At 37.4% G+C, this 24,122-nt stretch overlaps 1 protein-coding gene across 5 annotated transcripts in view; it reads left to right on the top strand.

The window, feature by feature from the left end:
* LOC132140808 (microtubule-associated serine/threonine-protein kinase 4-like) overlaps nucleotides 1–24,122 on the top strand; it is a 190,020-nt gene that overhangs the window by 124,563 nt on the left and 41,335 nt on the right. For 4 of the 5 annotated variants that reach the window (XM_059549801.1, XM_059549800.1, XM_059549799.1 and 1 more), the window contains one exon: nucleotides 3,269–3,300. In XM_059549801.1, the coding sequence (XP_059405784.1) occupies nucleotides 3,269–3,300 (32 nt within the window). Of the gene's footprint in view, nucleotides 1–3,268; nucleotides 3,301–16,100; nucleotides 16,453–17,538; nucleotides 17,620–24,122 lie in introns of those variants that run through there. The other variant, XM_059549803.1, reaches the window with a different exon arrangement.

Genomic DNA, 24,122 nt, shown 5'->3' with positions numbered 1-24,122 from the left:
AAGACGATTACTGAAATGATCTCAGCAGGTCCTTTAATGACAGCAATGAAATGCAATGGAAATGTTTTTTTGGGATTAAGTTAATTTTCATGGCAAAGAAGGACTATGCAATTAATCTGATCACTCTTCATAACATTCTGGAGTATATGCAAATTGCTATTATAAAAACTTAAGCAGCAACTTTTCCAATTTCCAATATTTATGTAATTCTCAAAACTTTTGGCCATGACTGTAAGTAATAGGCCTAACATAAAAATAACAATTTGTTTTGTTTTTTCGTTTGAAAAATATGCTAAATATACCTGATTTACTTAAGATAACGGATTTAAACAGAAGTGTGGCTGTACTCCATATGTTCACAGAAAGAAAAGGATGACAACGCGCATTCTGTTTGTTTGCTTTATTTTACAAGAGCACAAATCTTTTCTTTTCTTCACAAATCTGTTTTTATTGTGAGTGTGCACAAATGAAAGTAAACACTTTTGCGGAAAAGGTTAATTTTTTTTATTTCGCACCGGAGCCTGGCGCACACGTATTCCACCAATGCAAACTTACATCGCAGTCTGTTCATTATCAGAATAAAATAGTCAACTAAACTAAACTAAAAGGTTACACTTGTCAGTTTAATAGACCTAGTATAACGGTTCACTCTGCTGTTATGCCAAGGACGTTTTTGCTCATATGGAGAGGATGATCTTTTCTGTCTATATGCGAATGCGTGTAAAGTACAAACCTAGTTTACATTATAAATAATAGTTTAACATTCAAATACATTGTGAATATGGAAACATTTGGATTTGTGCTGATTGAGACATGAGCAATAACCTCCAAATAAATCTAGCCAAAGCCGCGCTAGCTCGTCCTCGTCTGCTCACACGCACTGTCATGATCTAATGCACTGTATGCTGGGTTTTTAAAAACAAATAGGCCTACCGGAATGCAAAAATTCAAAGTCTGGCATTTTCCAGAACAGAATCCAGCAGGATCAAATTAATGTGAGCAACAGTGTGTTTTGCTGCACAGCACAACCCTACGCGCATCAGTCACATTTGGGATAATTTTATTTTAAATACCATAATGTTAGTTGAAAGCATTGCAATTGTGTTTTAAAATACAACATGACAAAGCCATTTAAAGAGGCGCTTTCAGCGGTCTCCGTGTGGGATAGGAAACAATCAACTAAAGTACCACGACCTTGTATTGCTGATCTCATAATTAATTTATTCATAGTTAAAAGATCGAAGGATGATCTACATCTGAATCTAAAAACATAAGAGAGAAATATTTGGTCTCATCTTCAAAAGATTATTATTATTTATTTTTTAAGATATTAATAGTTTTATTCATGAATGACTGAAAATTATCAAAGGTCACACAGTAAATACTTCTACATTGTTTAAAATGTTCAAAATAAATAATGTTCTTTTGAATTTTCTATTCATCTTAAATAGAAAAAAAGAAGAATTAAGCAGCACAACTGTAACAAAAATATTTTTTCTTAAGTAACAATTCAGCATATCAGACTTTTTTCTGAAAAAGCATGTCACTGGAATCATTTAAAAATAACAGCATCACAGGAGAAATTTTACATTTTAAAATATGCTAAAATAGAAAGCAGTGTAATATTTCACAATAATATTGTTTTTACTGCATTTTTGATCAAGCAAATGCAGTCTTGGTGGGCATAAGAAACCTCTTTCAAAAATTTTGAAATAAAAAGTGCATTAAAATAAAATATTATAAAGTTGTTGAATTCATGGGTAAACCCTGCTAGAGTCGCAGTATTTCACTACTGTTCCCTGCTGTGCTCTGCAGCAGCTCCAGAGCTCCTTTTCATTCATTATTTTTGAGTAGCATGAATGCTAAGGTTTCTTACGGTGCTGCAGCATCATATGGGCAGAGCTTGAAGTCACAGTCGCACATCAGAAGTTCAGAAATAGCTGCTGCTGGAAATGTGACATCCCATTTTTGGAAACGGTAGTCCAGCTGGAATATATGTATTTTATGCTGAATGCATGAAATCTTTTTCTGTTAATCAGTATGATGTAGGTACAGAGGTAAAATGGTTAAATAAAAATAAAAAAGTACTAATTACAAAAAAATTACTAATTAAAAATATAATCATAATAACTTTTATGAAAATTACCTGATTACTGGGTTTATTCAAGACATCTGTGATAATGGTGTGACTGGATCTCCTATAAATATTCTTTTCACACACATTCATCTTTTTTCTGCATATTCTTTTCTGGTCATATACAGAGAGCAGACCTGTGTTTTACTGATTTATCACTTTGTAATGGCAATACATATTTTATGTTCCTACATAAAAAGGTTTCAAATTATATAAATGATTATATCACCTCAAATGCCCTCTTGTGGTCTTCTGTGACAATTGCATGCTTATTGAGGAATGAGAGCTGGATCTTCTACAGATGCTCAAATGGGAATGTGGAAGTCTGTATTGTATTAATTTCATGTATATATGTATGTGTGTGTATATATATATGTATGTGTGTGTGTGTATATGTATATGTGTGTGTATATATATATATATATATATATATATATATATATATATATATATATATATATATATATGTGTGTGTGTGTGTGTGTGTGTGTGTGTGTGTGTGTGTGTGTGTGTGTGTGTGTGTGTGTGTGTGTGTGTGTGTGTGTAAGTAAATGTTGTTCTTTGCATTTTTCTCTTATCTATGAATGAAAAAAGATGATAATGATAAATGTGTTCTTGAGCTCCCTTGTAAATTGCCTTAAAAACATACTATATTTTTGATCAAATAAATGCAGCCTTGGTCAGCATAAGAGAACCCAAAGTTTGCCTTACTTGAAAGGTATAGTATATTCAAAACTATGCATACAAATGTTTGAGTTTCACATACAGTCAGAGCAGAAAGCTGCAAGAGTGCAGGGGTTAAATATTCATGTTGTCTTTGGGACTGAATGGATCTAGAGAGCTGGAAATCTAGGTCACCGCTGGCACCACTGGGGTTACCAATAAAATCTGGGTCACCTGTTAGCATGCACTGATGGTAAATGACTAAGCAAAGAAGGCTGGTAATTGGCTGTCAGGTGCTCAAATTCCACATCCAACTTGGACAGTAGTTATGATCTTAGCATTCAAATTATTACACACATCACCTTCAAGCATGAAATTTTTCTTAATATTATAAATTGTGTGTGTGTGTGTGTGTGTGTGTTTTAATCTACTCAGTCATGAACGTTGTTCTTTTTTTGTGCTTTTTTACAGAAAGAGCTCAGCCTTCCCAGACGAGGAAGTTTGTGAGTAAATCTTTGTCTTAAATTTAACATGATACAAAATTTAGTCTAGACATAAACCTGCACCCCCAGAATAACATTTTTAAATATTATTTTAAATATAATTTTCCTTTTTTTTTTTTTTATCTACAGAACAGAGTCAGGGTAGCATGATATAAACGTGTACTTATGAGAAGAAATCAATCAATTCTTACAGGCTTTGTTTTACAGTGAAAGAAAAGAGCATATCATTCTCTTGTTCATATTGTTTTTTTTTTTTTTTTTTTTGCTTTGAAGATTTTGAGTCAAAGATGTGAAACGTGCCTAGTTAGCAAAAAAATTTAAATAACAGTTTTATGTAAATTACCTTCCCAATTACTACAAGTCAAGTTGATGAGTAAACAGTTCTTTTGTTGTTCTTACATCCACATACAATATTTGCTTGTTAAAGCATGGCTTGCATTTATATTTTTACTTATTTGTTTATTTTTGGAGTTGCTCATTTGCATACAAATAATATGAAGTAAAACCTTTTTTTTTAATTGCAGCTGATTTTGGTTACAAAATGGTAATGGCATACCTGTAAATACAGCAGAGTTCTGTTTAATCTGTCATGTTGAGCTCAAGGCTTCCAGGCAATCTCTTGAACTGGGAACTGGGACCTCAGTAAACTGTCATATGCATGTTGCAACATTTATGGTAGGGCTTCATAGTTAATTGGCAATGGCATTTTTTTCCTGTGGCTCAGTGGTAGAGCATTGCGTTAACAGCTCAAAAGGTCCTTGGAACAAGCATACTGGTAAAGAAATAAATAAAAACAAAAAATGTGTAGCCTGAATGCATTGTAAGTCACTTTGGATAAAAGTGTGTGCTAAATGGATAAAAGTAAATGTAGGCATAGAATGATTATTAAACTACAATCTCTATGTAAACTGAAGTGAATTTTTGACCTTCATGGGTGTTATACAGTTGAAGGCATGAAAATGATGAAAATTGTTTCTGCTTTGAATGGTTTTTATAATATGAACTAAAGCTTTGTTTACTCGCATCTCTTTATAGGATGCATGCTCATCCATTGCATTTATTAATGAAATCTTCACTCCCTGCTTTCTATGCATTTATTAATGAAACCTCTCTCTGTTGATGATGTCTGATTTCTATGAGGGAGTATTGAGTTACACGACAAACTTATATTACTGACAGTTCAAATAAACCAATCTGTGCGTTACACCCTAGCCATTGGTAGATTTTTTTGGAGAAGAATTATAAATATATTGTCACACCCTTTGACTGTTTTTATTGTTCATCCCTCATGTGCTCTGTGTGACCTAGTTTCTGTCTTCCATTGAATATATTATTGAATTCAGGTGTGTCTTTTCTATAGTCCCTGTCTGTTCCGTTAGTGTTTGTCCAATCTACTATGTCCCCACGTGTGCTCCTGCCTGTTCTGTCCTGGATTTACCCTTGTGTGGATTTATTAAAGACTATTTCCATTAATCTTCTTTGTGCGTTTATCTCACCGTAGCATGAAAGCGGTGTGTTTCCTCGCGTTTTATTTTTATTACGTTTTCCTTTTGAGTTATTATGGTCGACCCAGAGCCAAGCCTACTACCACCCTTCTTTTAAGTTTGAGCCCACTGCTGACTGAGAACCAGAGCCAGACGAGTCATCGTCTAGGAGAGTGACAGTGCTGAGGATCGCCCCGGAGTCAGAGCCTCAATCCAGGTGCTCAAGCCGGCTGCTAGACATGTGACGGTGGAAGTGTCAGTAGGGAGCGAGGGCACGGATGAATGTCCCGCCCACTGCACTACTGCCAGGGGTGAGCTGAAGCTGTGCTCAGAGGATGATAACATGTATGCGGACATATGCCCCCTCTTCTCCCGCCTTCGTCTGAACTCTCTGCCTGCCCTGAATTATCTGTCGGCCCTGAATCATCTGTCTATCCTGAAATGACCACGGAGGTCGTAACTGAACTGTTTGTTTATATCGAACTGTCCGTCTGCCTGGAATTATCTGTCTGGACTGAACTGTATGCCTATATTATAGCAACCACGGAGGTCGTTCCCTCTTTCACTGGCGCTCACGGTGCTGGAAGTGGCCTTATGATGTGTGTGGGCACACCATAAGCTCCCTGAGCATCCAGAACTCCTGCCCAACCTCTCTTTCCCACCACCTCTGTACCAGTCCTCACCATCACCACCGCTGTCTTCTGACAGCCTGACAGGTGGGATCGCCGCGGGTCTGCTAGTCTCCATTGGCGTCATGGCTGGAGAATCCCTTATAGTCGACCAGTACTGTTTCTTTGACAGCCTATTTGATATCTTGGAAAGCAGGGTGGCCGATAGTCGATATAAAGCCCGATATATTGTTTTGATTTTAAGTTAATTAAAATTTAAGAAATTTGAAATCATTTGAAAATGGGTAATGTATAAAATAAACATACTTATGCTTAGTTGTGAAGTATTTTTCACAAATAAATAAAAATATAATTATAAAGGAAGTAAACACTGTAACCAACAGGGCACTAAGTATTCTGGGAACTTTGTGTGCATTGGGTATCATATTTTTCAAATAAAGCCTGGTAACACAAAACACCACTAACACTAAACAAAAAGGTAACACTCATTTTACATACAGCACACAGAGAAAATGACATGAATATGACAGTGGGCAAACGCATAAAGTGCAACTTAATTTGAAATCACGAGTTTAAAGCATTCAATTCACACAGAGAACACGCGATCATGCAGGATACAAATGCACACTTCACAAGATCTCACAGCTGGATTCGAAGTTTGCAAGGTTTGTGAAAATAAATTTTCATCAGTCATTCAAAGATTTGTTTAAATTAATGAGTATTTGCCTAATGCTGACTGCAAACGAGAAAGTATTATAAATGTTTGCCTTTCTATTACTTATAAAAGCAATCGTTATAATTATTTTTGTATACATTAATTCCTCTATTTAACTGTTCTATAGTATCTGATTATTAGACAGACTTCTTTCCATATTAGACAGAACTGTTAACTACGACGACAAACAAGAGGGAGAATGTGAGCACTGTGTCCTCGGGTGCTGCTGTTCTCAGCGCCATCAAAATAAAAGTATGGCATACCGTCTAAATAAAAGTCCCGCCTCAAACGCATCGACCAAAAAGAAATACTTATCGGCCGATGCCAAATATCGGGTTTTATATTGGTCGACCAGTAATCCCTTGTCTCCACTTCCAGATCCTGAAAAATGTACATTTTAATATGATATAGTTGGATATCATGCAACGTTTGTTTTCTGCCCAAGCACTTTAATCAAGTGCGATTTTTGGCTCTTCATAGTGAAATGGATGGATATTCATGGACTTGAAGGCAGAGCCGAGGGATGGAAAGTGTCTAGTATTGGGGGTCTTAGGATGGCATATCTGCTTTTTGTGGATGATACCAGTGTTTACCTGGGCCGTTTGCAATTGAGTGCATAGTGGCGAGTAAAGAAGTTCCTCAAGGTCTTTTTCACAACTGTGGGTAGGTTGGGGCATGAGATTGACAGTCAGATTGGTCTAGTGACACTGGGCCAGAGCCAGCTGTCATGGTGAAAAGAGAGCAATGCCTGAAGGCAAAGCTCTCAACTTTACCAGTCAATATGTGTTCCAACCTATGGTCATGAGCTCTTGGTGAAGAACAAAAAAAAACATGTGTACTGTATAAGCGATTTAAATTGAGTTTTCTCTGGTGTCTGGGCTGACCCTGAGAGACCGGCAGCAAAATTCTGATATCCAAGAGAGACTCAGAATAGAGCTTCTGCTCCACACCGTTTAAAAAATGGCTCCTGGATGCCTTCCAGTGGAAGTGTTCCAGGCATGTCCAACAAGGAAGAGACCCCAGGGCATACCAGGATGGATTATATCTATTGGCTGGCCAGGTGAACGCCTTGGGATCCCCCTAGATGAGCTAGAGGAAGTGGCCAGGGAAAAGGACATCCTTAGCCTGCCCTGCTGTCACCGCAACCCGGTCCAAATGAATGGACAGATTGGTCTCTGGTCTGCATCAAAATGGTCTTTATTAGGGCTGTTAATTTAACACTATAATTTAAAGATTTATAATTTAATGATGAAGAGAAACAATAAAATTTAAACAATTACCATTTCAGGTTAATTTATCACAAATTGTGTAATTAATTCTATTAATAAAACTGATTGACCGCCCTATAGTTGTAGGCCTATTTACCATTTATACAATTATAGGCATATATAATTGTATAAATTATATTATTATATTATATAAATTTTGAAATATTTAAAGTTTGGAGGAGTCAAGATAATGACAGTTCAAGAAGGGTCTGGCATATGTTTATATGTCTGTTTGGTGGTGGTGGTTGTGGCTGTTTGTGTTTGTAATAGGTCAGAGATTTAATTTTCTATATTTAGAAACCATAACAGTTGGCAGTTTTTTACGGTGACCCTGATGACTGTGTTTGGTGTCAGTTGACCTGTCAGGCATATGTGAATGTGCAATCTGTACTTTACCAAGATCACAAAATCACAGGTTGTGCAATGGTAGTTTTTAGTTTGGAAAAGTAACATTAGGAATTTACCTTTACAATATACAAGACATATTGTTTGATTGACCCCATACCACCTTGGTGTGTTTCTTCCCCCTTTTTATTATAATTATGACATACATTTATTTATTTATCCATCCATCCATCCCGCACAGTATCTGAAGTTCACAAGGGATATGTGTTAAATGTACAATTCTACAGTAAACATTTTTTGTTTGTTTGCTGGTTTACATATCCTGTTTCAGCCTGTTTTAGACATGTCACACTTTTTCCCACTCCGCAGCTCTCACATACAATGTTCACTGTTCTTTTAAAAAATATATTTATTTATGGGAAAACTGATTGCTAGTGCAGTTTCTCTGAAAATACATGCTCATCATGCCAGTTTTACGTCAGTTACGGTCCCTCGGTTAGATGTATGATAGATCCTCAGTATGTCTCAACCTGTCAGAAACAAATTAGAAGAAAAAAACAGGTCAATTAATTTTATTGGCCTTTTGCATTTATGATTTATGGCATGCTGCTGTGACGACGGCACAGGCATTGTATGATGAATGTGCTGTTACGGTTGTCTGTTAAGGGTTAGGGTTTCTGAGAGGGAGTGAGTCAATGCAATGGTCATGTGACTGGGCTCGATCAACAGTGGGATGTTGTTGAAGTGGTGGATGGGGAGATTATGGACACTCAGGTCATGCTCTCCAGATGTGTTTACTGAATGTTAATTTAGAGGTGAGTCACCCGTTTATGCATCAGTTTTGGCAGCAGCAGGTCAGTGGCCCTGAGATGAGTTTTGACTTTGACTTTTTAAACCTTATCCATTTTTAAATCCATATCCAATTATTTATTTATTTATTATTTATTTTATAGATTTCTATATAGATTTCAGTTTTAGTAATTTTAGTACTTAAACGTATTTAATTTCACTTTGCATTTCATTTAGACTACTTGCCATGGCAACGTTTCAAATTTTTGTGTAAATTTTCTTTTACCGTAGCACCACAATGTTATGATCTGTTGAAAGGGTGTTGATATGATGTTACTAGGGTGTTGGGTGGTTAGGTTTAGGTTTGATTTTTTTTATATATATTTACAAGTTTTAGTAATTTTGTTGTTTTTGTCATTTTATTATTCAATAAAAAATATTTATTAGCTTTTTTTATATTTGTTTTTTATTTCTGTTTTAGTAAATTAAAAATTTATATTTAAACCGTTTCAGTTAAACAGTGTTTCAATTTACAATTTTATATTTTGCAGTGAACTTTTTTAAATAATTTTTTTAAAATTATTATTTAATGAAAAACGCTCTAGCATTTGGACCAATCAGACACAACTATTTGATACATTTAACAAATAATATGTAACGCCTCCTCATCTAACCAAAGGGTCTTTGGACCCTTCCCCCAAAAAGGAAGCTATCACCTTAAAATGGACTGACCAGGCCGCTGGTTCCCTAGCAACCAAAGGCCCACTATCTGATAACACTAGGTTTATGTGACTAAGCAACTCTTAACCCAAGTCTCTCAGAAACAGACACATGAGACACAATGAACAACAGACACAATGCACATAAAAAGGGACTCTTCTCTAATTAATTAATTGAAAAACCTTTCTTTGTATTAATTCACATATACTTGAGGGCATTGTGTATACAATAATTACTATTGGAAAATACACAATCATTGAAATATGATGGCTTTAAGTTGACCTCTTTTAATTCCTTTATATATCCTTCTAATGCACATGTATGTTATTGTCCAATATGATGGCAGTGTGGAAAAGAAAGGGTTACAGCAATTAATGACTGTAAATAGAGGGTAATAAGTGAAGTGTGACCTGTTTAATCCCAATGGAGCAGACCCAGCATCCTCAGCTGATTGCTTCATTCCCTCATTACACATGTGTACATGCACACAATGACCCTCGAACATTCTTGAACAATCTAAAAGATCAAAGCTGTTTTGATTATACATAAAACAAATTGTCTCTTTGCTTCAGATAAATATGTCCCAGATAAATAAGTTTTGCTAATCCAGTTTCTCAGCATGAATGAGTTTGACCTAATTCAGAAAAACTGCTGCAGGTGTTTTACTGGGTTCTGTCCTTACGCCCCACTTCCTGACCGCCGGCTGCTCCTGCTTGGTCTGATGTGCTGTACACTGTCATCTGCAATTGTGTGCTCCCATGAGCCTGCCAACTGTGGACAACCATTTACTTTTCCTGAAATGCAGCCCATTAGTCTCACTGCTTTCACATTTGTGGGGTAATTGGTTTTGCCTTCACATCTAGTTTCTACACAACTCCTTGTTCAAAGACTTGTACAAACAGGCCAAATACACACTGAATGGGGAGATAAGATTGGCAAAGTTAAACTACTCTGAAAAGCTAAAAAAAAACAGCTTTCAAGTAATGACTCTACATCATTTTTCTAGAATAGCCTGAAAGCCATCACCAGCTACAGTACCCCATCCCCCAGCACTGTCATTCGAGAGACTGGTGTTGGACTACTTGAAGGACATTACTGGACCCTCTCTGGACCCCTACAGATTGCTTACCAAGCAAACAGGTCTGTGGATGATGCAATCAATATGGGATTGAACTAAATCCTCCAACATCTGGCAAACCAGGGACTTATGCAAGGATCTTGTTTGTGGACTTCAGCTCCGCTTTCAACCCCATCAGCCCGGACACCCTTCAGAACAATCTCACACAGCTCTCTGTGCCTACCTCCATCAGTGGACTTCAGGAGAAACCCCCCTGCTCTCCCCCCACTCACCATCATGGTGCACTGTGCCTGCAGTGGAGTCATTCAGGTTCCTGGGCACAACCATCTCTCAGGACCTGAAGTGGGACAATCACACTGACTCCATTGTGAAAAAGGCCCTGCAGAGGTTGTACTTCCTTCGTCAGCTGAAAAAATTCAACCTGCCACAGGCACAAATGACACGGTTTTACTCGGCTGTTATTGAATCGGTTCTGTGCTCTTCTATAACTGTCTTGTTTGGGTGAGCCAGCAAATCAGATTTAAGAAGACTGCAACGGACTGTTAGGACAGCAGAAAGGATCATTGGTGTGCACCTGCCAAGTCTTCAGGACTTGTACAACTCCAGAGTGAAGAAACAGGCAGGTAATATCATCAAAGACCCCTCTCACGGTGGCCACTGTTGCACTTCTCCCCTCAGGCAGACGCTACAGATATCTGTTCACTGGAAGATCTAGACATAAAAACTGATTTTCCCCCATGCCATCTCCAGTTTAACAGGCATCATATGAATTATTACTTGTGTTCTGTAATTCATTGCTGTAAATCATTCTACATCATTAATCATTGCCTTTCTCAAGTATTATGTAAATACATATGCATATATCTATTATTTATACAGTTCTGTATAGAGTAAATTTAATCGATACATAAATCAATCTACTGTTCCAGATTCTACACATTATTTATTGCTAAGTCTTGCTAAATGTATTTTTATTTTTTGTTCTCATGTCAGATGTGTATGCAGGGCCGTCGCTAGTGGGGTGAAAGGTGGTGACGATTATGGGGCCCACGGTGAGGGGGGCCTCAACGATCTCAACTGACTGGCTAAGGCCAGCCTAAAAAGTTGATGGGCCACTGGTGTGTGTCGTCACGATAGATTATCATTTTCACATGTTTTAAGTTTTGCCAATTTAAGCATTCAAAAGAGCTGAAATCATTCAAACACAAGACTGAGTATCAGAAAGCCGCGTCTCACGGACAGCAACACCGAACCGAGCTCTCCTTCGCATCCTCCTGCACATGAACGAACAAATACAAATCGCAGTTTAAACGTGCGAACAGAAAAAGACGTGAAAAAGCCCAATTCAGCACTGGCGCGCAGTGTTCTGTGCGCACAGGCCGCATGCAGAGAGATGCGTCTTAAAGACCATGAACACTGAATTTGCCTCGTCTTGCTCTTGTACCGACAAATACTTACAAAATGATACCTGTCTTGGAGAGTATGATCGAAAAAAATTATGTCTTCAGTTAAAGTAAACAGTGGAGAAAGAAATCGGATCTGTAAAATTATAACGGATGCATTGTCTCTTAAAGTGACTGCTCCTAATTTAATTTTAATGTTAATCCAAGAAAATGAAAGCCAGAAAATCACTTACTGCTCTTGACGGAATTACTTTGTAATTTTAACAAGAATTAATGCACAGACAAACCTAAAATTATTCAGACAACAGATATAATTTTTTTTATATTTTTATTAGTGGGTGCAGGACACTAGTTCATTTGAGTACAGCAAAATAAACTGAACTGTGAAATATTATACCCCAAAATTCTTCATACTGTGGACTACCAGTGAAATTGATAATTTTTGGTCCCAATTTGTTTTTATTCAGACACTTTGACCTGACCATGTTTTGCTTAAGTGTCTCTTTTTAAATTGCTAATTAACCATAGAGTGAAAAATATTAAACATTGCTTGGTAATTGGTCAACAAAGTATTTGATTGTTGTGTAAATATTATTATTTCCCGTCTTGAAAACTGTGTGGGTATTAGTGGTTCTGTCCTGGAATGGTGCAAATTACTTACTTGAATAATAGAACTTTCTCAGTTTGTGTGGATAGGAGCTCATCTTCTTAATCAATGTTGACTTGTGGAGTTTCTCAAGGTTCTATCCTAGCTCCAATTTTATTTTCATTGTAAATGCTCCCGTTGGGTTCTATTTTTAATAAGCACAAAGTGTCGTTTCATTGTTATGCTGATGACACGCAAATTTATGTGCGTTTTAAGCAAAATGACAACCAGATCCTGAATGCTTTAATTGCTTGCCTCTTTGATATTAAGGCCTGGATGTCTCTTAATTTTTTTAATCTCAATGAGAGTAAGACTGAGGCAATTGTGTTCGGTTCTTTAGCTGTATCTGGCAACATACAGCAAATGCTGGGTGATCTGGCTGCATATGTCAAGCCCTCTGTAAAAAATGTGGGTGTTGTGTTAGATTCTGCTTTGACTTTTGATAAGCAAGTAAATGCAGTAGTTAAATCAAGTTTTTTTCAGCTCAGACTCCTTGCTGAGGTGAAGGGTTTTTTAACTTGTGCTGAGTTTGAGAGAGCTATACATGCTTTTATCTCTTCTCGACTACACTACTGCAATTCAATGTATATTGGTATTAACCAATCATGTATAAATCGCCTACAAGTGTTGCAAAATGCAGCTGCCAGAGTTTTGACTGGCACTCGCAAATACAAACATATAACTCCCATCCTACTCTCTTTGCAATGGCTGCCAGTCCATTTTAAAATAGAGTTTAAAATTTTACTTTTTGTTTTTAAGGTTTTAAATAGTCTGGCACCTTCGTACCTTTCTGATCTGTTGAGTTTACACAGTCCAGCTTGATGTCTAAGGTCATTGAATCAAAAACTCTTATTGGTCCCTAGATCTAGGCTGAAGAGAAAAGGCGACTGGGCTTTTGCCATAGCCGGCCATAAATTGTGGAATAGTCTTCCAATCTCTTATTAGAACAATTGAAACGGAATCTCTTTTTAAAACAAAGCTTTAAGCCTACCTCTTTGAGAAGGCTTTTAGTGTATGAGCCTACAGCAGTCTATTATGTCTAATTATTATTTGTTTCTCTATGTATTTTTCTTTTTAAATTATATTGTTCAGCACAATGGTCAACCATCGTTGTTTTATTGTGCTTTATAAAAAATAATAATAATAAAAAAAAAAAAATCCATTACACACCTTTTTATCAAAGTTTTCTGACATTATCAAGATTAATTTATTCTGTCACAGTTTAACTCTGAGTTCTTGTTCTATTTTATTACCATGTTCTAAACTATAGCTGATAAACTATGATAATGTAAGAAATGTTGAAGGTGTCTGAATAAATTTTGGTTTGACTGTATATTTTATTTTACACTGAAGACTATGTGGTGCTATTTTATTATTCAGTTTATGTACTTGGACACTTACAAACTTTAACAAGCTTAAACATAGTGTAAATAGCACAAATAAATAAATAGAACAGAGATACAAATTAAACAATTTCAAACAGGGTCCACTGGTACAACATGCACCGGGGCCCCGGAAACCCCAGCTACGGCCCTGTGTGTATGTATGCATGAGTCCTTAGCCATCTTCAAGAAATGTCTAAAAACACATCTCTTCCATCTACACTTGACCCTCTATCACTAGAACTTTAGAAACACTTTAGTATAGGGACCAATTCTCACTATTTACTAGTTGTTAATTAGCATGCCTTTTGGCTATTTATTAGTACTTATAAAGCACATATTCTGCATGACCATATTCTACATACCTAATCTACTCAATACCTTAACTTAACTACTTTACTAAGCAATAATTAGGAGATTGAGGCAAAAGTTGTTGTTAATAGTTAATTAATAGCAAGAATAGCAAGAAAAAAAGCAGAAAAAACAACAACTTTGATTGCTTCTATTGCCTTTATTTCTAAGTTGCTTGGCATAAAAGCATCTGCTAAATTGCTAAATGATTAAATGTAAATTTTCATTTTGTTGTTTGCCTGAGCACTTGAAAGATTGTCCAGCATTACAGTAATATCAGTTTGCACTCAAGCACATATTGCAGAAAGTACATATGCAAATCAGCATATATGTGCACCCATGAGAGTGTAAGTGAATAGGGGTTTTGTTGTTGTTGTTGTTGCTGCTGCAAGAATTAGTTATGATCCTCTTAATTTTGTTGGCACCCTTGTTTCAAAGTACATTTCAGATGTGATGTATGTATTCAAACATGATGTTGCAATAATTGGTTAGTAATGTTTTCAAGTATGCCATTTATCACAATCTTCATCTTAATTTATCTTAATCTTTTTTGCCATTTCCTACATCATATAGGGTTTTGAGGAATATGTCTCATTTTACTGGAGCATATTGATGTTGCCAAGCAGAAGGACACATGTGGTTTCAGGTCTGATGCCTTTTCCCCGTTTTTGAGTTTTATTAGCAGGTCTTTAGCAGAACTCGTGTTAAATTGCTTGTTAAATCTTGAGCTCATTATAGCAGCGGTCTCCAAGCACCTTTGTCCCTAGTGAAACTCAGTGCCTGGTACAGACTAGTGCAATATAATCACAAGATTTTTTTTCAAGGCATTCTAGAACATTTATGTTTTGTCGTATTCATTAAAGCAGAGTTATTCAATTAAAGGTCCAAGATGACCAGTGTTTATATTTCATGGATAATACTTTTTTGGAATAGTTACTGTAAATTTTCGTCTCCAAAGCAGTGTTATCTTAGAATTTTTCTACAAGAATATACAATATTTCAACAGTTAGATGTGATTGTTGAAAGGTAAGATAAAATGTTTTATCAGGCTATTTTATATCTCAATACCTGCATGGCAGGAGGCCATATGACTGAGAAAAGATACTGTACGATGTCTAGGGCTTTTCTCTTGAAGTCTGGACCATATTTTTAATTTCTTTAAATTGAATATCTAATCAAAACAATGCACATAATAATCGAATAACTCTCGCTGTCAAGTAGGAAACAATAATTTCAAAGTTTGTCTTTTCTTGCCATCTACACTTTATTTTTATTTATTTATTTTGCTGTTCATTGTGTTTCTGCTACTTTTGTACAACCCTGAGCAGTTGTGGTGTGTAAAGATTTGTGGTTTTGTTTCGCTGCTCCCTTTGAACTGTTAAAACTGTAAAAATGTTGCTACTAATAGTTATGTCTCATAGTCCAGCTAGGAACCAACGAAACCTACAAGGAAATGAAAATGTTAATTTTGAACAGTTTTAGTGCACTTCAGTGGTAGTCCAAGTTATAAACTCCCACCTCCAAATTTCTGTTTTACTCTGTTCTAAATTTAGCGCAAGTTCTTCCTTCAGTTGAAATCTGTGGAATTTTTTTGCCCCTTTTATTATCTGGCAAGTAAAACCAAAAGCCTTATTGCTTAGAGAAATAACAGCAGATGATTTGAGATATGATTCAAATCTGTAGCAGCTGTGCTGGATGAGTTACACACCAAAGATTAATTCTTAACTCTTATCTATGCAAATCTTTTATATTTGCCTTAGCAACTAATGAGGTGTCTCCACATCTTGTTCTTGGGTCCTCTTTGTTCTTTTGAGGCATTTATTGCTTAATTTGCACCTTTATTTTGAAAATTGACAGTTATGCTGCAGTGTAATGTGGGAAAAACACCAACAACATGAATGATGGTCAACAACCCTGCTGCAGTTAGGAAGTGCTGCATGTAGTGTAGACTCCTCTGACTGTACTTTGCTGACGTAAGTCTCCTTCCTCAGTGGAGGAGGGGTATTAGATCTGTTTAGTGCTGGTGCATAACAGACAGGGGAGGGGAAAAGCATTGTAGCCCAGCCTCCCTGCCCTCCACAGGCAGTTGACGATCACATCTGACAGCTCTGGGTGGAAGTTGAACGGCTCATAGCGCGGGGTCCCCAGTATCTACTCCTCCCCTGTGAGCGGCTCTCAGCTGCTTTTTCTGCACCAGAGCCTGGCTTTGGCTCTTTGTCAGCGCATGGGGGTGCGAGCAGACGAGCGGCGTGAATATATCATGTACACAATAGAGTGAACGAGTGCAGCGCGACCATGAAAGCCCAGCGGGAGAGGCTGAGGATTCCGGGGTTGACATTGGAGTGAGTATTTTCCCTTCTCTCTCACGTCTTCTCTGGCTGGGATGACAGCAGACTGTTTATCTGCAGTGTGTCTGTCACTGTAGTGGTGACGGCACATCTGAGCTGAGCAGTGCAGCATTACCACAGTAGCAGTGTCTGCGGCATGTGTTGAAGGGTAAATATAGGTTTGCTAGCTTGTGTAGGTCCAGCTGGTGTCCCTTTGCGGCAGCTTTGCATGTCATTTTCATGGAATGAGCTCATGTTTGGATAAATGACAATGATGCTAGATCAATACAGGATCATCTTCTAGCCACGGCTTGTCAGACTAGAGCCAGAAGGACTTGCGCAGCAGCTGGGTGACCTGCCTTTCTGTTTTGTTATGCTGACATCTCGTCTCGCAGCATTTATAGCTTTTGATCACCATTGCTTACTAAATTAACTGGTTAAATGCAGAAGGCCTGTTTGTTGTCGACCTGTTAGCAGGTCAAAGACGCCACCATACTTTAGTGTTTGGTGCAGCTACGTAAACTGTTAATCTCTCGTCATACTCGATTGGCCATTGATGTTTTGATAAGATGAGACGCCTTTTGTTTTTGTTTACATGGGTCGCAAGAGATGCATGTTTGCGGCTGTGATCAGGAGTTGCATCATGGCTGCTGTTGCTAAGGATACAGATACATGCGTATCTCCTGGACATGTCAGCTCAGCAGTTTCACCTGACATGTTTAGTTTCTCAGCAAAAGCAATGCTTGACAAAGGCATGATGTTTGTAGATTAACATTTATTTTTGTGAATGTTTTAATGTTAATTAAATTGGAATATGTGGCCAGTCTGTATACTATCAACAAGTATACAATAAAACAAAACAAAACAAAACATTTGATGCATAGGCGATGGAATGAAATGGACCATTGTTGTGGCAACCTCGTCGCAAAACGGTGTCTTACCCAAAATTCCTTCAACAGTCATGCATCTGCTCTGTGGTTAATGCATGCCAGTGTGTGTATGTCTCTGCACTCATAAAAGCTCTCAACTTCAAAAACTACATCCCGAGAGAGACTGTTCTTATACATGATGAACATTCACAAAACTCAATTTGACTTTCAGCCTCACTCCACGAAGCTTGAGCCCAACTCCCACAAGCCCTTGCAGCCCATGCAGCCCGCTGCACGCATTTCATTTTTGGAGGTAAGCGCGTGCTTCTTTTACATGGCCATTTTGTTTTGAGGCTTACCGTGTTCAAGGCTCCGTGTTTTCCCCCACTGAAAATGAAAGCATGGAGTTCAGTGATCGAAAACAACACAGGGTCTTTATTCATTTACCTCTTTTGAGTTTTATTATTTTTACATTTGAAATATTTGAATGGGATTTTATTGTCTAAAACGGTGGGAAATAGCTTTGTTTCTTGTGCTTCTATAACGTTCTTATATTCACCCTCTTCCCCCAACCTTTTTGGTGAGTCACTCATTCGCCCTCTTTTATGTGATAAATAGGATTTGCTGCTTTGGCCATTGAACATTTTGGTGGAAAGAGCTCTGCACCATTTCTGGTGGAATCCAGGTCATTTCAAAAGATTAAAAATGAGGAACTGTGGCAGCAGTTACTTTCTACGGAAAAGTCAAAGGAAGCATTTTTGAGAAAGGAAGACTTTATGAAAAGTATGTTTTTTATGCTTGATAACACCGTAAATTAACCAATTGGAAAATATTGGGGTTTTATCTTATTATCAGAATACATTTCATAAGGAGTTTACACAAAATGCATTAATTTGCCTTTAAAAATACATAAATACATTTAGACATTCTAATTTACATTACATTACATTATTACTTTGAAGCAAGTATGGTCACTTTGTGCTTCATGAATATGCATTGGAGCTCTTGACAGTGAATGTGTGTAGTCACAAAATCAGAAACCCCTTACTTTGAATTTGATCACAAATGGTCACCGTCATGGTCAAATGTTCACAGCAAAGTGTTTGAGCTCACACACTTGTAATCAGATCATTCAGGACAGGTTTTAAGACCAGGTATAAACATTACTATTGATTGCTTGAATCTACTCTCATTTCTTGAGTGAAAATTGACCATCACATTTTGTTGAAGATTCCTTTTTTTCACAATTTTGCTTCCTTTTTGCTTATTGCTATATGCTTTGTGGCCTTTTCTAGAATCCTATATTTTAAAAAAACCTGCGAACAGCACAGCCAATCTGCTTTTGCTTGTCATCAAGTAAGTCTTTGGCTTGCTGATTAAATGGGTCATTGAGCTGTTTGAACTAGTTTGATTAGTTGGTGTTTACACACAATAGTTGTGAAACTGTTTAGATGATAAAGAGGTCATGACTGCATTACAGAACATAAATACGCATGGTTTCTGAAAAATAATATTAAAAGTCTTGAGTGCAAAATCCATTCCTTGATAAATTTTAAAATTGTATTATGCTTTGAATTACCAATACAAGTATCCGCTTTGTTTCCCCAAGAATTGTGAAAATGCTGAAAATACTGAGTTTTGTGTTTTGCTTACACTTGGGCGTACAAGCCTTTCAAAGTCTTCCCCTATGGAATGATATTCCGGACTTTATTCAAAAGGAATTGCAAATTGTATTTGCAATTGCGTTTTCAATTTGTGGACGCATAAAATGTGACATAATCCAAATGCAAATGCAAATTGCGCATTACCGTTTGCATTTTCATTTAAGCGAAAGCGCACAGTGTCTGCCAAATTTAAAATGGAAATGCAAAGTCCGTTTGCAATTGTGTTTCCCATATCTTACGAGCTATGAGCCTGTCATATTAAAATAGCAATATTAATAACCACATTTGCCTTTTCACTCTCTCTGCACTGTGCATGTAAACTGCCAAAACTCAAATGGAATCGCAATTCGCATTTGAATTTCCAACGTCTACACGGAAACCTGTCAATCAAGTGACAAGTTACGGTGTTATCTGGTGACCAACTTCCTGGTTCAGGTCTCCGCTGCAGATGTGCTGGAACGACGGCAGCAGATTCGGCGATTCTGAAAACACAAAGTGACGCGATATTAAGTGTTTAATAAATGCAGACTTGCTCATTGCATGATTCAGATATTCTTGTAAAGATTACAAGTTATTAGTATGATCGCCCGTTTCGCGGCTGAAGTAAGATAAACAAAAAAATAAAATAAAGTACGTCTGTGTTGGCGCGGGTTTCGAACACGTGCTAAAAGACGGTGCGCCGCAAGACGACAGTCACGAACCACCAAGCTACCGATCTACACGGAATCAGCTCTCCAGATCTCTAGATTCAAGACAGGACTCTCGGCTTCACATCATGCAGCTGCTGAATCAAGGAAATGTGACCGTGTTAACTTGTGACCTGTGTTTACCTATTATGAAAATAAACCATAGCAGAACACTGACTACATTTTATGGTTCATGATGTTAAAGAACATTTCATAACGTCTCAGACAACTGTACATTTGTCGCTACTGTGGTTTAATTATAAACACTTATCGTTAACTCCTATTTACCATAGTAAAAACATGGTACATTTTAGTATGATCGAAGATACAAAAATTCTACTAGAACAGACTTGTATATGTGCATTCCCAGAAGAGATGAGAAATGGATCCGTGTTCAGCACCACAAAAAGAACATAGTGTCAATACCAGGAAACATCTTTTTTAAGTAAAGCTTCACAGGATAGAAAAGATGAAGTAATTTGTAAGACACATCCTTAACCTTATTGGTTATTAAGTATTTAGATGACAAAGTCTTATTAATTAATAATTATTTATTACCGTCGACTGTGAGTGACATCACTTCCCAATGCAAACACGCCCAATTGTTGCCAGAGTTGAATTGATTTCCCCTGCTCAGAGAGTAGGGAGCAATGAACAATTAGAACACAGTTCATGCACGGAGTTCATTTCTAACGAGCTGATTATCTGAATCAGGTGTGTTAACAAAGAGAAACGTGCAAAATATGCAGAGCAGTTGGGCGCGAGGACTGGAATTGAGAACCGCTGCTATAAGAGGACATTTTGCCTCCAGAGGAACGTTGGGTGATGTCAAGTGATTTTGAAACATGACATCTTCAAGCTACTCCCCTTCACCTTTACCAGTGAATATGTTCATATTCGTTTTGTTCATATTACATTGAGTTGTATATACACATTATTGGAATTAAATTAATTTGACAGACAGCATTCTGTCAACATCATTGGTCAACATCAGACAGCTGATGTTGACCAAGCTAGCGCCAACCAACGTAACCAGAGCTGCCAACTCTCACAAGCATTCACCGTGAGACACACGCAATTGACTCTTTTCACACGCTTTCACGCCACACATTCTCACGTACAGAAAAACCACGAAGCAAAGAGGACACGGAGACCAACAGATTAGACAGAGCAGGTTACTTATGATATAAAAATATGGGTAAGTTATAGCTAGCTAATTATCAAACGCAGCTACGGTTAGCCATCGCTAACATTAGCACGTTTATAGAACAGCCTTCGATACATTTCTATGTTATAACTTCCCGAAAAAAAATACACAAACATATAAAACAAACTTCTAGCGAAATACTAACAGCATCTAACTTACCAATCCAAAAGAAATGTTGCAAGTTCGGTGTCGAACCTCATTTCTTTCAGGTCCATCAGTTGTCTCCAGCGATTGAAAGCAGTGCCGATGTTTACTCTGGTTCGGCTCCTTTTCTTATCGGATTTGATTTGTGTTTCCGAGCGCGGTTGTTTCCCTGTAGCGGGTGGTGGTCTCTTGCCAAGGGCTTCAACCATCCTTCCGCTTGATTGACATCAGGTTAGATTATGCCCACAAGCCGTGCGAGTTATTCGTGTATTGCAGGTTGGCTGGTGGTTATGTGGCCCGCATACCGCCTCCCATGGCCGAATCTGGTATTACGACACCTGTCGGGCCGGGGCTAGTAATGCTACTGCTAATTAAGGTTGATATCTCTGCAGCACTATAACTTTACATTTTTTTAATGACATCATCACCCTTATTTCTTCTCATACTTTTGATGCGTGTAGGTAATTTTTTAAATATTTTTAGCTCAATTTTTGCACATGGCACCTTTAAATAGCCAAAATGTGCTTTTTTACTGTTTTGTCTTGCTTTTCAAAGAAAAAATCAATTACAAAACAAATATTTAAAAACACTGATTTGTTTTTATTTTTTTTTTACTTTCTAGCAGACATTTATACCAACAAGGCACAGTTTAACTTACAACCCGAATTCCGGAAAAGTTGGGACGTTTTTTAAATTTTAATAAAATGAAAACTAAAAGACTTTCAAATCACATGAGCCAATATTTTATTCACAATAGAACATAGATAACATAGCAAATGTTTAAACTGAGAAAGTTTACAATTTTATGCACAAAATGAGCTCATTTCAATTTTGATTTCTGCTACAGGTCTCAAAATAGTTGGGACGGGGCATGTTTACCATGGTGTATCATCTCCTTTTCTTTTCAAAACAGTTTGAAGACGTCTGGGCATTGAGGCTATGAGTTGCTGGAGTTTTGCTGTTGGAATTTGGTCCCATTCTTGCCTTATATAGATTTCCAGCTGCTGAAGAGTTCGTGGTCGTCTTTGACGTATTTTTCGTTTAATGATGCGCCAAATGTTCTCTATAGGTGAAAGATCTGGACTGCAGGCAGGCCAGGTTAGCACCCGGACTCTTCTACGACAAAGCCATGCTGTTGTTATAGCTGCAGTATGTGGTTTTGCAATGTCCTGCTGAAATAAACTAGGCCTTCCCTGAAATAGACGTTGTTTGGAGGGAAGCATATGTTGCCTTTATATACTTTTCAGCATTCACAGAGCCTTCCAAAACATGCAAGCTGCCCATACCCTATGCACTTATGCACCCCCATACCATCAGAGATGCTGGCTTTTGAACTGAACGCTGATAACATGCTGGAAGGTCTCCCTCCTCTTTAGGCCGGAGGACACGGCGTCCGTGATTTCCAACAAGAATGTCAAATTTGGACTCGTCTGACCATAAAACACTATTCCACTTTGAAATAGTCCATTTTAAATGAGCCTTGGCCCACAGGACACGACGGCGCTTCTGGACCATGTTCACATATGGCTTCCTTTTTGCATGATAGAGCTTTAGTTGGCATCTGCTGATGGCACGGCGGATTGTGTTTACCGACAGTGGTTTCTGAAAGTATTCCTGGGCCCATTTAGTAATGTCATTGACACAATCATGCCGATGAGTGATGCAGTGTCGTCTGAGAGCCCGAAGACCACGGGCATCCAATAAAGGTCTCCGGCCTTGTCCCTTACGCACAGAGATTTCTCCAGTCTCTCTGAATCTTTTGATGATGTTATGCACTGTAGATGATGAGATTTGCAAAGCCTTTGCAATTTGACGTTGAGGAACATTGTTTTTAAAGTTTTCCACAATTTTTTTACGCAGTCTTTCACAGATTGGAGAGCCTCTGCCCATCTTTACTTCTGAGAGACTCTGCTTCTCTAAGACAAAGCTTTTATAGCTAATCATGTTACAGACCTGATATCAATTAACTTAATTAATCACTAGATGTTCTCCCAGCTGAATCTTTTCAAAACTGCTTGCTTTTTTAGCCATTTGTTGCCACCGTGCCAACTTTTTTGAGACCTGTAGCAGGCATTAAATTTTAAATGAGCTAATTAAGTGGATAAAAGTGTAAAATTTCTCAGTTTAAACATTTGCTACGTTATCTATGTTCTATTGTGAATAAAATATTGGCTCATGTGATTTGAAATTCCTTTAGTTTTCATTTTATTAAAATTTAAAAAATGTCCCAACTTTTCCGGAATTCGGGTTGTAAATTAAAATGAATAAGTTAGTAAACCAATAGTTTTTGGCCATTTTTGAGACCGCTTTCTTGATTCAGTTATTTCAGTTATTTCATAATTCAGTTAATTATTATTATCGTTAATATTTTCTTACTTTTTTAATAAACAAAATTCATAAAAATGTTACTGAGCAACTGAAGAGTAACACTGTTTCAGCGCAGATTTTCCTCGTGCTATTGATTTGAACCCTGGCTAACAAGCATAGCACTGCAAACTCGTACAGCACTGTCAGAATACAGGCAATTTTTGCATGTTTAAGAAAGCATTATGCTTTGCAGTTTATTTAATTGTCAGGGGCCATTTCATGATTTCAGTCATCATACTATATTGATCGTGTCATGTCATTGTTCGGTAGTCCTATTTAGACGAATACCAAAAGAGTTTTTTTTTTATTTTATTTTTTTTTTGCAATTTTCAGCTGAATAAATTTCGGTTGCCGAATATTTGGTGCATCCCTACTCTGAGCTTTATATTCTAAGAAAGATAACTTGCAGTTGGTTGAATCAGACCACTTCTATTGTTTTTAGTTCATCCTTTCCAAATTGGAGCACCAAAAACAGTGTATACAGATATAGAGCACAGGCTGACACAGAAGAGAGGAGGCTTGGCTTGTTCCCAGATTCACGTTTCTATAGGTTACTGGCCTTGCAGGAAGAGATAAGAGGTCATGAGACTCAAGTTGTGACATAACTGAGCTAGACTTTGCTCACTTCATGTGTGACCAGTTTCCTTATGATTATGTCCATATCTGAAGCACTCTTTGAAGGTTTGATTAGTTGTCTGCATGCCTGGTTTAGTCGTATGCTGTTTTAGGCTTGTCCCAACTTGTCCCC

This window comes from Carassius carassius, chromosome 5 (assembly GCF_963082965.1).
Source record: "Carassius carassius chromosome 5, fCarCar2.1, whole genome shotgun sequence".
Taxonomy (NCBI): domain Eukaryota; kingdom Metazoa; phylum Chordata; class Actinopteri; order Cypriniformes; family Cyprinidae; genus Carassius; species Carassius carassius.
The sequence above is the reverse complement of the archived record's forward strand: the minus strand, read 5'-3'. Positions and strand labels throughout refer to the sequence as shown.